This window comes from Rana temporaria, chromosome 6 (assembly GCF_905171775.1).
Source record: "Rana temporaria chromosome 6, aRanTem1.1, whole genome shotgun sequence".
NCBI lineage: Eukaryota > Metazoa > Chordata > Amphibia > Anura > Ranidae > Rana > Rana temporaria.
In genome coordinates this window covers 115,477,557-115,491,909 of record NC_053494.1, presented here as the reverse complement: position 1 = coordinate 115,491,909, position 14,353 = coordinate 115,477,557, and the positions used below count along the sequence as shown (strand labels likewise).

Genomic DNA, 14,353 nt, shown 5'->3' with positions numbered 1-14,353 from the left:
CCCCAAACCAAACGGGGATGTAAGACCCATCCTGGACCTCAAGGCCTTAAACAAGTTCCTAAGGGTCCAATCATTCCGGATGGAATCGATCAGGTCAGTGGTGGCCTCCCTGCAAGGAGGGGAACTACTAGCGTCCATCGATATAAAGGACGCATACTTGCACGTTCCTATTTTTCTCGACCATCAGAAGCTGCTTCGCTTCGCGGTAAATCAGCGCCACTTCCAATTCGTGGCCTTACCTTTTGGTCTGGCCACCGCTCCTCGTGTTTTCACGAAAGTATTGGCTCCACTGTTAGCCTATCTAAGGTCTCAAGGCATATCCATAGTAGCCTATCTAGACGACCTATTGGTAGTAGACCGGTCAGTGGCCGATCTAAACTCAGCGGTACACAGAACCGTAAAATTTCTGGAATCCATGGGTAGTGTTCTCAACCTGGACAAGTCAGCCTTAATGCCTGTGCAAAGGCTCGAATATTTGGGTCTACTCATAGACACAAAGCTAAGAAGGGTCTTCCTGCCCCAAAGGAAGTTCGAGGCTTTAAGAGAACTAGTTCTACTAGTCAAAGCAAAGCGTCAGCCTCCCATTCGCCTCTGTATGAGGTTACTGGGAAAGATGGTAGCCTCATTCGAGGCCGTCCCATTTGCGCAGTTCCACTCAAGGGAGCTTCAACATGCCATTCTGTCCGCTTGGAACAAAAAGGTTCAGGCCTTGGATCTCCCTATATCTCTCTCCCGGTCAGTCCGGCAGAGCCTTTGTTGGTGGCTGGTTCCCCGGAACCTGCTAAAGGGGAAGTCCTTTGTTCCCGTGACATGGCAGGTTGTGACCACGGACGCCAGTCTGCTAGGCTGGGGTGCAGTCCTGGGAGGTTTGTCTCTCCAGGGGAAATGGTCAGCCTCCGAGAGGTCTCTACCCATAAATCTGCTGGAAATTCGAGCAGTCTATCTAGCCCTGTCAGCTTGGTCAGACAGGTTGAAGGGTCTTCCGGTCAGGATTCAATCAGACAATGTCACTGCCGTGGCATACATAAATCACCAGGGGGGCACAAGAAGTTGTGCAGCCCAAAGAGAGGTGAATCGAATCCTGACCTGGGCAGAGAAATATGTCCCATGCATATCTGCAGTGTTCATTCCGGGAATAGACAATTGGCGAGCAGACTACCTAAGCCGCCAACAGGTGCTTCCAGGGGAATGGACTCTTCACCCCGACATCTTTCAGAGCATTTGTCAGAGGTGGGGAACACCAGATGTCGATCTCTTTGCATCGAGGTTCAATGCAAGGATGGGCAACTTTCTGTCCCGGACAAGGGATCCACTTGCTTACGGCACGGATGCACTGGTGTTCCCATGGGATCAGTTCTCCCTAATGTATGCGTTTCCTCCGCTGCAATTATTACCCCGTCTTCTTCGCAGGGTAAAGTCGGAAGGAAGACCAGTGATTCTGGTGGCTCCAGCGTGGCCCAGAAGGGCCTGGTTCGCGGACATTGTAAGGATGTCCGTGGGGCAACCGTGGTCCCTGCCGCTTCGGCCAGACCTATTGTCCCAGGGGCCAATATTCCATCCTTCCTTACCGTCTCTCAATTTGACGGTCTGGCTATTGAGTCCCATATCTTAAAGAAAAGGGGTCTCTCTAATGCGGTGGCATCTACTTTGATTAATGCCAGAAAACCGGCATCCAGACTTATCTATTACCGAGTTTGGAAATCTTATGTGGCCTGGTGCGAGACCAGGGGTTGGCATCCCCGGAGGTATCTCATTGGCAGAATTCTGGAGTTTCTGCAGTTAGGGGCAGACATGAAGTTGGCCCTAAGCACCATTAAGGGCCAGATCTCGGCCTTATCGATTTTTTTCCAAAGGCCACTAGCTACACATTCCCTGATCAAAACCTTTTTGCAAGGTATGATCCGGCTTAGTCCACCAGTCAAGATTCCCTTGTGTCCATGGGATCTGAATCTGGTCCTTTCTGTCTTACAGAAACAACCATTTGAGCCCTTGGCTCATATTCCTTTGGTCCTTCTGACCAGGAAGGTGATATTTTTGGTAGCCATAACCTCCGCCAGGAGGGTTTCGGAGTTGGCGGCCTTGTCTTGTAAGGAACCGTACCTTATATTCCATAAGGATAGAGTGGTCCTACGGCCCCACCCGGCTTTCCTACCTAAAGTTGTTTCAAAATTTCATTTGAATCAGGATCTTGTTCTCCCGTCTTTTTTCTCAGAACCTAGTTCTGCAAGGGAGAAGTCTTTACATACGCTAGACGTATTAAGAGCAGTTAAGATCTATCTTAAGGCTACTGCTCAGGTCCGGAAAACTGATACATTGTTTATCCTGCCAGAAGGTCCCAGATGTGGGCAGGCAGCGTCGAAGTCCACTATCTCCAAATGGATTTGGCAGGTCATTACTCAAGCCTATGGCTTGAGGGGAAAGGTTCCCCCGTTTAAGGTTAAAGCACATTCCACTAGAGCGGTGGGTACTTCCTGGGCAGTGCATCATCAAGCCTCCATGGCTCAAGTCTGCAAGGCCGCGACATGGTCGTCTGTCCATACTTTCACTAAGTTTTATCAATTGGACATAAGAAAGAATGAGGAGAGCGCCTTTGGGCGCAGTGTGCTGCAGGCTGCAGTCTGATTCCTCATGTCTGATGGCGCCCGGCTTATTTCTTGGGGTCTCCCTCCCCTCATAGCATTGCTTTAGGACATCCCACATAGTAATTACTATGCTTCTCTGTGTCCCGTGATGTACGATAAAGAAAATAGGATTTTTATAACAGCTTACCTGTAAAATCCTTTTCTTTTGAAGTACATCACGGGACACAGAGCACCCGCCCCTCTTTTGGGGTATTTGGGACACTTATTGCTTGCTACAAAACTGAGGCACTCCCGGTATGGGAGGGGTTATATAGGGGAGGGAACTTCTTGCCTTAAGGGCGTGCCAGTGTCCACACCTGAAGGTAATCTCTATAACCCACATAGTAATTACTATGCTTCTCTGTGTCCCGTGATGTACTTCAAAAGAAAAGGATTTTACAGGTAAGCTGTTATAAAAATCCTATTTTAGCATTTGTTGCTCAGGACTTTTGCAATGTGGTGGGACACATTGATGACTACTCCTGCATGACTTACCTTTCCCAGCTTTTTATGGAAGGAAAATCACTTTACATACTGATTTTTTTTCACTTTTTTCAGACGAGGTTGTACAAGACACCGATTTAAGGCCTTCTGAAAGCAGAGAACCTCTTACACCTGAAAGGCGAAGGAAGAAAAAGAAGAAACTGATAGGTTTGTTGCTTGGACAATTGCTTAATCGTTTCTACTTGTTTTATGAAAACATTCATAGCCAAGATAAAATGTAATGCTGAACTTTAGGCAGATTTAAAAGCACCAATTCATACAGTTGTCAATTACATGAAAAAAATCAATAAATATATTTTGTAAAAGTAACAAAGGTAAGTACTTGAATCTGTCTTTATATATGGTAAGCCTCCTGTCATCCCCAATACTCAGACTGAGAGAGGAAGTTACAGCACTAGTAGCCAATCGGGTGCACCGAATGCATATGAGCAGAGAAAGCCAAGCGATGACATCACAATCTGATGGCGCTCTTTTTTTTGTCCAGCCACAGGCTGGGGGGCAGGGAGGAAACCATGTTCCTGTGCTTTACTGTAACAGACAAAAGTCAGGTAAACAACCTGGCTGTGCTATCTAGTGGGGTATATAAATCTCTGCACTGTGTGAATAGAGTTAGAAATCCTTTTCCCGGTGTCCGGGTGGATTTGTCTGCATGGAGTTCGTATAAAGGACTGATAGTAGCTAAACACTGGCAGGGTGAAACACATGCCGGGCGCCTGTACTTTTATGTAGTAACTGGAGCTTTTTCAGTCTAGGTTACATTGACTCTCTCACTAAATAAAACTGGTAAAAAATGTATCTCCTGGGAAAATATGACTTTTCATAACCACCTTAGAATGTTCTGAATCCAACACTTTTGGGAGTGTCAGATTCTTGTTCTCTCACTCTACGCTTTGATTCCATCCACCAACCCCTAGATCATTACAGGGCATATCGGTAATGTAGGGGCTTGTGGGAGGAACCATAGCACATCGGTGCAGCAGAAAAGCAACACAGAAGTGTTGTATTCAGAAGAGTCTTCAAATAATGTTATCTTTGCAGTACAGCAGTGATCGACGGCCTGGGTGAGGCAAATATCTTATTTGTAGGGGGGTGCATTTTGACCATTATTATTTAAACTGATACTAAAGCTTTCATTCTTTAAAATTTTAAATACATTTTAAATAAAAAAACATGTTGCACATATCTCATGCACATCGCTGGATCGAGATCGGACTTGGGTAAGTAGGAGGTGGGACTGAGGGGCTCTTTTTGCACAGAAGACTTTTTACCTTAATGCAGAGAATGCATTAAGTTAAAAAAAAATTCAGCCTTTAGAACCCCTTTAAACAATGGAGTTGCTTTACCATCTGTAGCCAAGTGTCCATACAGTATTGTTCTATTTGTATTCCAAAGAAGAATTAAGGGTCCCCCTAGATTAGTCTATAGCAGGGGTCTCCAAACTGCGGCCCGGGGGCCAGATGCGGTCCGTTGCTAGCCTTTATCTGGGCCTTGGGGTACTTTCCCTCCCACTGACACCAACAAGGAGGCACCATTTCTTCCACTGATACCAATGGTGGTATACTATTCCTCATACTAATAGGGGCACTGCTCCTCCTCCTACCGACCACGAACCCTGAGGCCCTATTTATTCTCACTGATGCTGGGCCCAGGACATTTTCTTTCCACGTTGACCACAAGCGGCCCTCCTAAAGTCTGAAGGACAATAAACTGACCCTTTGTTTGAAAAGTTTGGAGTCCCCTAGTCTATAGTAATAAGGGTGGACCTTGCTTCTGGATCTTGCCATTGGAGTACACAATTAAATATGATCATACTAAGAGAATGACTTCTGAATGTATGTAAACGTGATATGGGATACCTCATGTAAGATATGGATATACAGATTGTAATGAATGTTATGTGTACTTACCCGGAACGTAATGCCAATGCGGATGGCCTTGAATTTTGAATGCATATGTTGTAAAACAGGAGGAAATGTAACTTCTGTAATGTATAACCTGTACACCTTAAACACATCTCAATAAACTTGACTTTTTCTGGTTAAAAAAAAATATGATCATACTAACTGTGCATCAACAGAGCTCTGAATGATCCGTTTTAGGGATTTGACTTCTAATGCCCCGTATACACAATCCGAAAATCGGACGACAGATCGTCCTTTTTTTTTGCATGCTAGTCGTATATCAAACCTGAATAGTTTACTAAAGTTACAAAAATTCTCACACGACAGAATAAAAAATCGGAAGTGATGTTATGCGTTGCAGTGTATTTGTATTATATTTACGGACGACAACTGTACAGATTAAACGAAAATCGTACGATCTGGTATTGTGTGAGAAAAATTTTCATGCATGTCCGATAAAATAATGTTGGATGAACTGTCGTGGTCGGCTTTTGAAAGCTCTGTACTAACGATCCGATTATCGTATGATTGTGTCAAAAGCTGTATTCTTTTGTCAGTTTTTTGGATCGTGTGTACGGGGCATAAAAGTAGACTTTCAATTTAAATGGAAATAGCCCAGCTGTTTCTGACCCCTCTGTGTATGCATAAAGAGGTCCTTCATACCATGGACCAACTTGAAAAAAACAAAAAGCCATAACAAATGTACTTTTTTTTTTTTTTCAGATGCTGAAACTTCATTTACCAATCAAACTCTCAATAGCTCACCAATTGTGGAGAATGGCAATGGCACAGATTACCCGCTTTCAGAGGAGGGGGCTGTTCGTAAACCTCGCCGGAGAGCAAAGTGAGTGTATAATTGATGGTGTAACACCATGGGCCAGATTCACAAACGAGATACGACGGCGTATCTCCTGAAACGCCGTCGTATCTCTGAGTGTATCTATGCGACTGATTCATAGAATCAGTTCCGCATAGATAGCCCTAAGATACGACAGGTGTAATTGACTTACACCGTCGGATCTTAGGATGCAATACTTCAGCCGCCGCTGGGTGGAGTTTGCGTCGTTTTCCAGCGTCGGGTATGCAAATGAGGTTTTACGGCGATCCACGAAGGTTTTCGCGTTCGTTACGTCGTCGCTAGTCGTTTTTTCCCGTCGCAAAGTTAAGCCTGCTTTAACATGGCTTAACTTTAGACGAGCCATGTTAAAGTATGGCCATCGTTCCCGGGTCGATTTTCAATTTTTTTTTTTTTTTTTGCGTAAGACGTCCGGGAATACGAAAGTACGTTACGCACATCGCCGTTCAAAAAAATGACGTCACTTCGCGCAAAGCACAGCGGGAATTTCAAAACGGAGCATGCGCAGTACGTCCGGCGCGGGAGCGCGCCTAATTTAAATGGTACACGCCCCATTTGAATTAGGCAGGCTTGCGCCGGACGCCTTTACGTTACACCGCCGTAAGTTTACACGCAAGTGCTTGGTGAATCAGGCACTTGCACTGAAAACTTGCGGCGGTGTAACGTATAGACGATACGTTACGCCGCCGCAAAGGTATGTGAATCTGGCCCCATGTCTTTAATGTGGAAGCAGTTGTCTTCTTCTGTGTTACTTGAATCAGCCTGTTGTTGACAGCGAAGTTAAAAAGAAAGAAGCGTTTCCACAAGTGAGATGTTTGAAATCTTCATGCCTGTTTTTTTGAACAGTGCATTTCAATTTGCATATAGTAGTAATGTGTTGAATGAAAAATTATGTATTTAAAAAACAAAGTCAAAAAGTAGAAAAATAAATATACAAAAGCTTTGGCATTGGAATCCAATCCACAGTAAAATTGCTAAATCATATTTTCCTTCCTTTTCCGTGTTAGAAAAACACGACCGGCGGAGCAGGGATATCCTAATGATATGGGTGTAGAAGATGAAGATATCATTGCTGACGGTCAATCAAAAATCCCAGAACACCATCCTGCATTCATTGTACCCTCACTGACAAGCCAACCTGTGGGCAAACTTTTTGTGGAAAAGAATAGTAAGTAACCAAGCCAAAACCATAGCTAAGTAATAGCCTAACAGTCAGTGTTAATTTCGTCGACTGAAACATTTTAGTCGACTAAATGAATATTTATTTTAGTCTACTAAAATACGACTACAACTAAAACAATTGAGATGACTAAAATGGGACTAAAACTAAAATGCCATTTTTGTCAAAAGACTAAGACTAAAACTAAATTTAAATTTGACTTCAAAATTAACACTGGTCTGTAGTGCATGTTCATACCTCAATACCATAAATAATAACATATAAGATTTTTCACTCCAGCAGTATATGAGTTTGGAAATTGTAGAGAAATGTTCACTAATGCATTACAATTTAATTACACCCATTAGATTTTATATGACTAAAATTAGTTTTAGTTGACTAAAATGTACTGAAAATTTTAGTTGACTAAAATGTACTGGAGATTTAGTCGACTAAATGTGACTAAAACTAAAGCAATTGCAGAAGACTAAAATGGGACTAAAACTAAAATGCCAAACTAAATTGAAATTTGCTGCTTACAGTTCCGTTATCCCCAGATAAATAGGCATGTGCAATTCCTTTTAGTCCGAGTACAAATTCGATATTTGACAAGAGGGTCCCCAGATCCCAGCCCCCCCATGCGAATAAGTATGGTACCCCTACCCATTCACCAAAAATGTGTAAAGACAGTAAACAACATTTTGACAATGTCCCCCCCGTTGTAGATCCATCTCATGCCGTCCGCTGAACCCAAAATAAACAATAAAAAAAAAAACTCTGGCCTGTTGAGCGCTCTTCTCGAACTGCCTGCTCCTTCTTGAATCAGAGAGGCTGGCAACTCGGATGCTCTTAAGTAAAGTGCTTTTATTTGTTACATGGGTACAGGCTATATGCTGATGCTTTTCGGCTATGGAGCCTTCATCATGGTGCTTTGATGAAGGCTCCATAGCTGAAACACTTCAGAATATAGTATAGCCTGTACCTGTGTACCCATTTAACAAATAAAGTACTTTTTTATTTAGGAGCATCTGAGTTACCAGCCTTCACGATTTAAGAATTTTACCTATGGGACCTTAACACCCTGGCTAGAGCACCGGATTACAGTTCATGGACTTTCACATAAGCAGTAGAGCTAGGATAACAATTTTCTTTTTCTCATGCCTGCTCCTTCGTCTGACATTTCTTATATAGGTAAGGGACAGAGCCACCTGGTGACCCCACCCCTTTGTAATGTAATCGACCCAGCATTCCCTTGTCGGTGATGTCACAAGGGGGCGGGTCACCTGCTGACTCTACCCCTTCGCTATATAAGAAATGTCAGATGGAGGAGCAGGCAGTCCGCAGAAAGTGTTGACAAGGCCAGAAGTTTTTTTTCTGGATTTGGTGGGACATTATTAAAAAACAAAGTAAGTTGCCAAAAACTCATTTTACTGTCTTCACTTCTTACACATTTTTGGTGAATGGGTAGGGTACTCCCTTATGTACCCCATACTCATTCACATAAGGGGGCACTGAGATCTGGGGGCCCCCTGCATGCAGACCCCCACAACCACCAACAAGGGTTGTGGGGCTGAGGCCCTTGTCCCCATCAACATGCCTGTCCGTTTTCATCCAATCCGCTGGACGGATGGCGAACGTATCCCCATCCATCTGTTTTGAGCGGATCTTATCAGATGGCAGGCGGGTGTCAGCGGACACATCCCTGCCGCTATCTGCCGTCCATAGAAGTCAATGGGTGGCCCGCTCAGATCCGCCTGAAAAACGGACAGATGGACCGATCGTGTAAAAGGGGTCTTAGACAAACCTTCACCCAACTGTATTTTTTTTGTTTCTTTGTCATTTTGTTCTCTTTTGTAAAGCGCATTGAAGGTATCTTTAGGACTCTTGCACACAGACCAGCTGAGCCAGTTCAGCATAGTTCCTGAAAGGCTGTACTCATTCATACGCCTTGTGCGCTGTACTCATGTTTACAATAGCACCGCCTTATTCAAGTACAGAGACGCACAGCCATTCATGCCAGTGACAGGCTTTACGCTGCACCTGGGCTGCTCAACCATAGGAAATTTGCAGGGAAATGTGCTTAACAGGCTCAGATGTCCATTATGCAAGATCCCTTAAAGGTGCTATATATATTAAGGTTTATTATGGGTATGGCAGGAACATTAGACTGTAAGCTGTTTGACAAGAACTGATGTGAATTGTTTTAAGTACTTTGGTTTACACCACAGAATTTGTTGCCAGTGTGTGAGTAAATGGCTTTACAAGCTGTACACTCACTACTTTACATTGTAACAAAGTGTAATTTCCTCAGTGTTGTCACATGAAAAGATATAATAAAATATTTACAAAAATGTGAGGGGTGGATGATAACGTAAATGCCTCCTACAGTTTATAGGATATTGCAAGTAAAAAAAAAAGTTTTTGTCTACGGAAAAGAAATTGCATTGTAGAATGAGCAATGGGCAATGGTGGGGTGAATTCAAAAGAATCAGCAGACTGTCAATAGTGGTGTCATCCTCTGGATTTATAGTGTAAACCCAAGGAACAAAGTGTGCCTGCACACCAACATAACCCTGCATTTCAGTTTATTTTGAGGCTTAGATCCAGCTATGCTTAGTAACTTTGGGCCAGTTTCTCGTACTTTTGCGGCGGGCGTAGCGTAAGCCATTTACACTACGCCGCCGCAACTTACTGGAGCAAGTGCCGTATTCCTCAAGCACTTGCTCCGTAGTTTGCGGCGGCGTAGTGTAAAAGGCCCGGCGTATCCCTGCGTAATTCAAAGGGGCGGCTTGTATTTAAATTAAGCGCGCCCCCGTGCCGATCGAACTGTGCATGCGCCGGGCTTAAAATAGCCCAGTGCGCATGCTCCAGTTCTCGACGGAAAACGTCAATGACGCCGACGTGTGCGTCATTGACGTAAGGTCGTATTCAAGAACGACTTAGGAAAACGACATACCCGACGGGAAAAGACGACGCGGACCCGACGCCATACTTAACATGGCATACGGCGGACTGGCGTAAGGTTACCTCTCATATAGCAGGGGTAACCTTACGCTTACGCAAACGACGTAAGCGACGGCTACGCGACGCAAATTCGTTCGGGAATCGGCGTATCAGGCTCATTTGCATAAACAAATGAGACCTGAACGTAAACGCCACCTAGCGGCCGGCGGCGAATTACATTTAGGCTCCATTCACACCTAGGCGTTTTTACGCCTGTAGCGCGACGCGCACAAACGCCAGAGGGACGAAAAGTAATGAAAGGCAATGGGGATGGTTCACATCTGAACGCCTAAACGCCTGTAGCCTGTAGCCTGTAGCTCAAAAAAGTTCCGGACCCTTTTTTGTCGCTCCTAGCGCGCGATATGCGCGTATTTGAGCGTTTTTTTTTACATTGAAGTCAATGTAAAACGCCTGATACGCGCGTATTGCGCGTAAACACGCGCTTGTACAAGCGTTTTGACGCCTGTGTTGCTGAAATCCCAGGAAGAGGAATAAAAAATTCCTAGGAGAGTAACAAGTGATGTCAGGGATGATCATTTTTCTTATTGGCTAATATGGAAAAAGACAAAGTACAAAAACGTCGAACGCCACTGAGTGAAAACGCGCGCATACGCGCGCAAACGCACATATACGCGCGACAAAAACGTCGGTAAAAATCGCCTGTAAAAACGCCTGTACGCCCTACGCCGAGGTGTGAATGGAGCCTTAAGATCCGACAGTGTAAGTCACTTACACCTGTCGGATCTTGGCCGTATCTATGCAAAAATGATTCTAGGAATCACTCGCATAGATACCCGGGCCAAAAAACAGAGATGCGACGGTGTTTCCTGAGATACACCGTCGTAACTCTGCTGAGAATCTGGCCCATTGGGGTCAATTCACTAAGAGTTAAATAACAAATGAAAAAAAAAAAATGCGGTAAAATAACCGCATGCGGTAACAATTGTACAAATGTTCAATTTACTAAGAATTTTAAGTAAAAAAATAATATATATATATATATATATATATATATATATATATATATATATATTACCATTATTATTAATAAAAAATTGTGAATTTGACTTTTTTTTTTTTTACCGCATGTGTTAATTTATGCAAATGAGTCACATGACCGTATTCGTGCATGCGGTAATCTTTAGTGCCTTGACCTCTTATGCATTTTCAGCATACAGAAACTGTTGGCCAAAAAGAAAAAAAGAATAATCCTTTGTGGCAAAGGTCATAAAACAATGGTTTGGTTTTCTTATCATTTACCTATGTGTAAAATTTAAATTGAATTGTGGGTTTTAATGCAACAAGTCAGTATTTGGGACATTTAGCCTATCTACCTACAACAATATTGAAGTAAAAGGAGCAGAGCAACAGACGTATAGGGGGTTATTTACGAAAGGCAAAGTGCACTTGAAATTGCACTTGGAAATGCAGTCGCTGTAAATCTGAGGGGCAGATCTGAAATGAGGGGAAGCTCTGCTGATTTTTATATCCAATCATGTGCAAGCTAAAAGGCTGTTTTTTACTTTTCTTGCATGTCCCCCTCGGATCTACAGCGACTGCACTTCCAAGTGCACTTTCAGTGCAATTTCAAGTGCACTTTGTACTTGTAGTTTGCACTTGAAAGTGGATTTGCCTTTAGTAAATAAGCCCCATAGCATTACATCACTGGAGCTGATTGGTTTTCTCCAGGTTCATATTTCATTAGGTTGGAGCTCATGATTGTGGTTGAAGTTATATGTATTGCAAATAACAAACCTACCAGGAAAATCCATACATCGCAGTGAAAATGCAACAGATTTGGCTCATGTATGGCTCCCAATATGTTTTGTGTGTGCAGTAAGGTTTAAAGCAGGGATCCTCAAACTACGGCCCTCCAGCTGTTGTAGAACTACACATCCCATGAGGCATTGTAACACACTGACATTCACAGACATGACCAGGCATGATGGGAATTGTAGTTCCTGAACAACTGGAGGGCTGTAGTTTGAAGACCCATGATTTATTCACTGACTCTTTGTAAAATAATAAGGTGTAATCACAAGGCTTGTGTAATAACATTTATGTGAAAAGAATACATTGAATTCCTATTACCCCATTATTGCACAATGGATTCTCAGTAAGCTGTTTTTTCTTTTTTTACGCTAGGAAAATTTCTTGCTGCTGACAGAACTGGTATTGTTAAAACCACAGAACAAGTTGACGATTTTTTGGATGTTAAGCCAACATGGACCAGCATGGACGTTTCTCTTACTGTACATCGTACCTTCAGGTGAAGTCACCAGTGCCGTGTTAAACATGAATGCCAGTCAAATGAAGATTGTTTGTGTTTATAATTTTTTTGGCAATGGGAGATAATCTAATCTGCAGCTCTGTAGTATATGACAGTTTCCATGGAGTTTATTATTAGTCTATGAAGTATGAATCCTTTTTGCTCTAGACCTGCTCAACTATTGGCCCGTACACACGATCCGAATATCGTACGACTTTTTTCGCTTAATAGTCTCAAGTATAAATTGAATTGGTTACCAAAGTCACGAAAATTCTCGTACGACAGAAAAAAAAATCAGAAGTGATGTCATGTGTTGTAATGTACTGTACTGACTAAATTTGCGTGCTTGTCCGATCGAATAATATTGGATGAACTGTCGTGATTGGCTCTCAAAAGTAGTGTACACACGATCCAAAAATCGTACGATTCTTCCTCGGACGATTGTTTTCGTCCAATATTCGGACGGGCCATATGACATACTCAGGCCGCGTACACACAGTCAGACAAAACCGATGAGAATGGACCGAGGTTCAGTTTCATCGGTCCAAACCGACCATGTGTATAGCCCATCTGTCTGTTGTCCTTCGGTCCAACATTTTAAAACATGCTTCAAAATCGAACCGATGGCCCGCTGCCCGATCGGTCCAAACCGATGGTTAGTACAGAAAGCATCAGTTCAAAACCCGCGCATTCTCAGAATCAAGTCGACGCATGCTTGGAAGCATTGAACTTCGTTTTATTCAGCACGTTGTGTGTTTGACGTCACCGCGTTCTGACCCGATCGGTTCTTGGAACGATGGTGTGTACACACTTCAGACCATCAGGCCGCTTCAGCGGTGAACCGATGGAAATGGCCCGTCGGACCATTCTCATCAGTTTGGAACGACCGTGTGCAGTGCCGATCCTGACCTCCCTGGGGCCCTAAGCAAAATCACATGTCACATTAAGGTGTACGTTTAATAAACCGTGATAAGCGGAGATCATGATGATCACGGCTGATCACTGCTTATCACAGAGCATTGCCGGTTTAATAAACTGTGATAAGGAGCAGAGAACACATTCTTCACTTCACATCACAGCACATGGATGTTTTGTCACAAACGGACAGTTTAATAAACCGTGATCTGAAGATTTCACAGCTCTTCACCTGAAATATCTCCCTTCCAGATTCACCAGCTCAGAGGTGGAGAATCTGGGAGAGAAGCTGGTGTGATAAGAGGAAGAAGGCTTATTTCTTCCTAATTTCAACACCAGTGGGTTAAAAATGAATATTAACAACAATATACGTGTGTGTGTGTGTGTATGTGTATGTATATGTGTGTATATATATATATATATATATATATATATATATATATATACACATACAGTATCTATATAACACGTGTGTGTGTGTGTGTGTGTATATATATATATATATATATATATATATATATATATATATATATATATATATACACACACACACACACATATATATATCGTATTTATCGGCGTATACGCGCACTTTTTTTCCCTTAAAATCAGGGCAAAATTGTGGGTGCGCGATATACGCCGATACTTGCTTCCCGCACTGTGTTTGAACTTTGCCGCCGATCCCTGCTTCCCGCGCTGTGTTTGAATGCTGCCGCAGACATATACCGAGCGCAGTATACTCGGGTACAGTCGGCCAGGCTCGGCTCCCTTCTAGGTTATGCGAGAGGAGCCGAGCGTGCCCGAGTGTCCTGCGCTCGGTATATGTCGGCGGCGGCGGCGTTCAAACACAGTGCGGGAAGCAGGGATCGGCTCAGAGACAGCGCAGGAGCAGCGGGGAGGACACCACGAAGGTCGCAGACGGACGCCAGACCGGACAAGGCCGCCGATGGACGCCAGGCAAGACAACAAAACTGTAAGTAATAAAAAATAAATAAAATTCAGGAATTTCACGTTCAGAGTAGGGGTGCGCGCTATACGCGGGTGCGCACAATAGGCTGATAAATACGGTATATATATATGTGTATATATATATATATATATATATATATATATATATATATATAT

The 14,353-nt window shown here is 43.3% G+C and overlaps 1 protein-coding gene across 1 annotated transcript in view; it reads left to right on the top strand.

The window, feature by feature from the left end:
• TMEM237 (transmembrane protein 237) overlaps positions 1-14,353 on the top strand; it is a 70,770-nt gene that overhangs the window by 35,818 nt on the left and 20,599 nt on the right. Inside the window, exons 5-8 of the mRNA XM_040357225.1 lie at positions 3,180-3,272; positions 5,750-5,870; positions 6,890-7,050; positions 12,190-12,313. Of these exons, the coding sequence (XP_040213159.1) occupies positions 3,180-3,272; positions 5,750-5,870; positions 6,890-7,050; positions 12,190-12,313 (499 nt within the window). The remainder of the gene's footprint in view (positions 1-3,179; positions 3,273-5,749; positions 5,871-6,889; positions 7,051-12,189; positions 12,314-14,353) is intronic.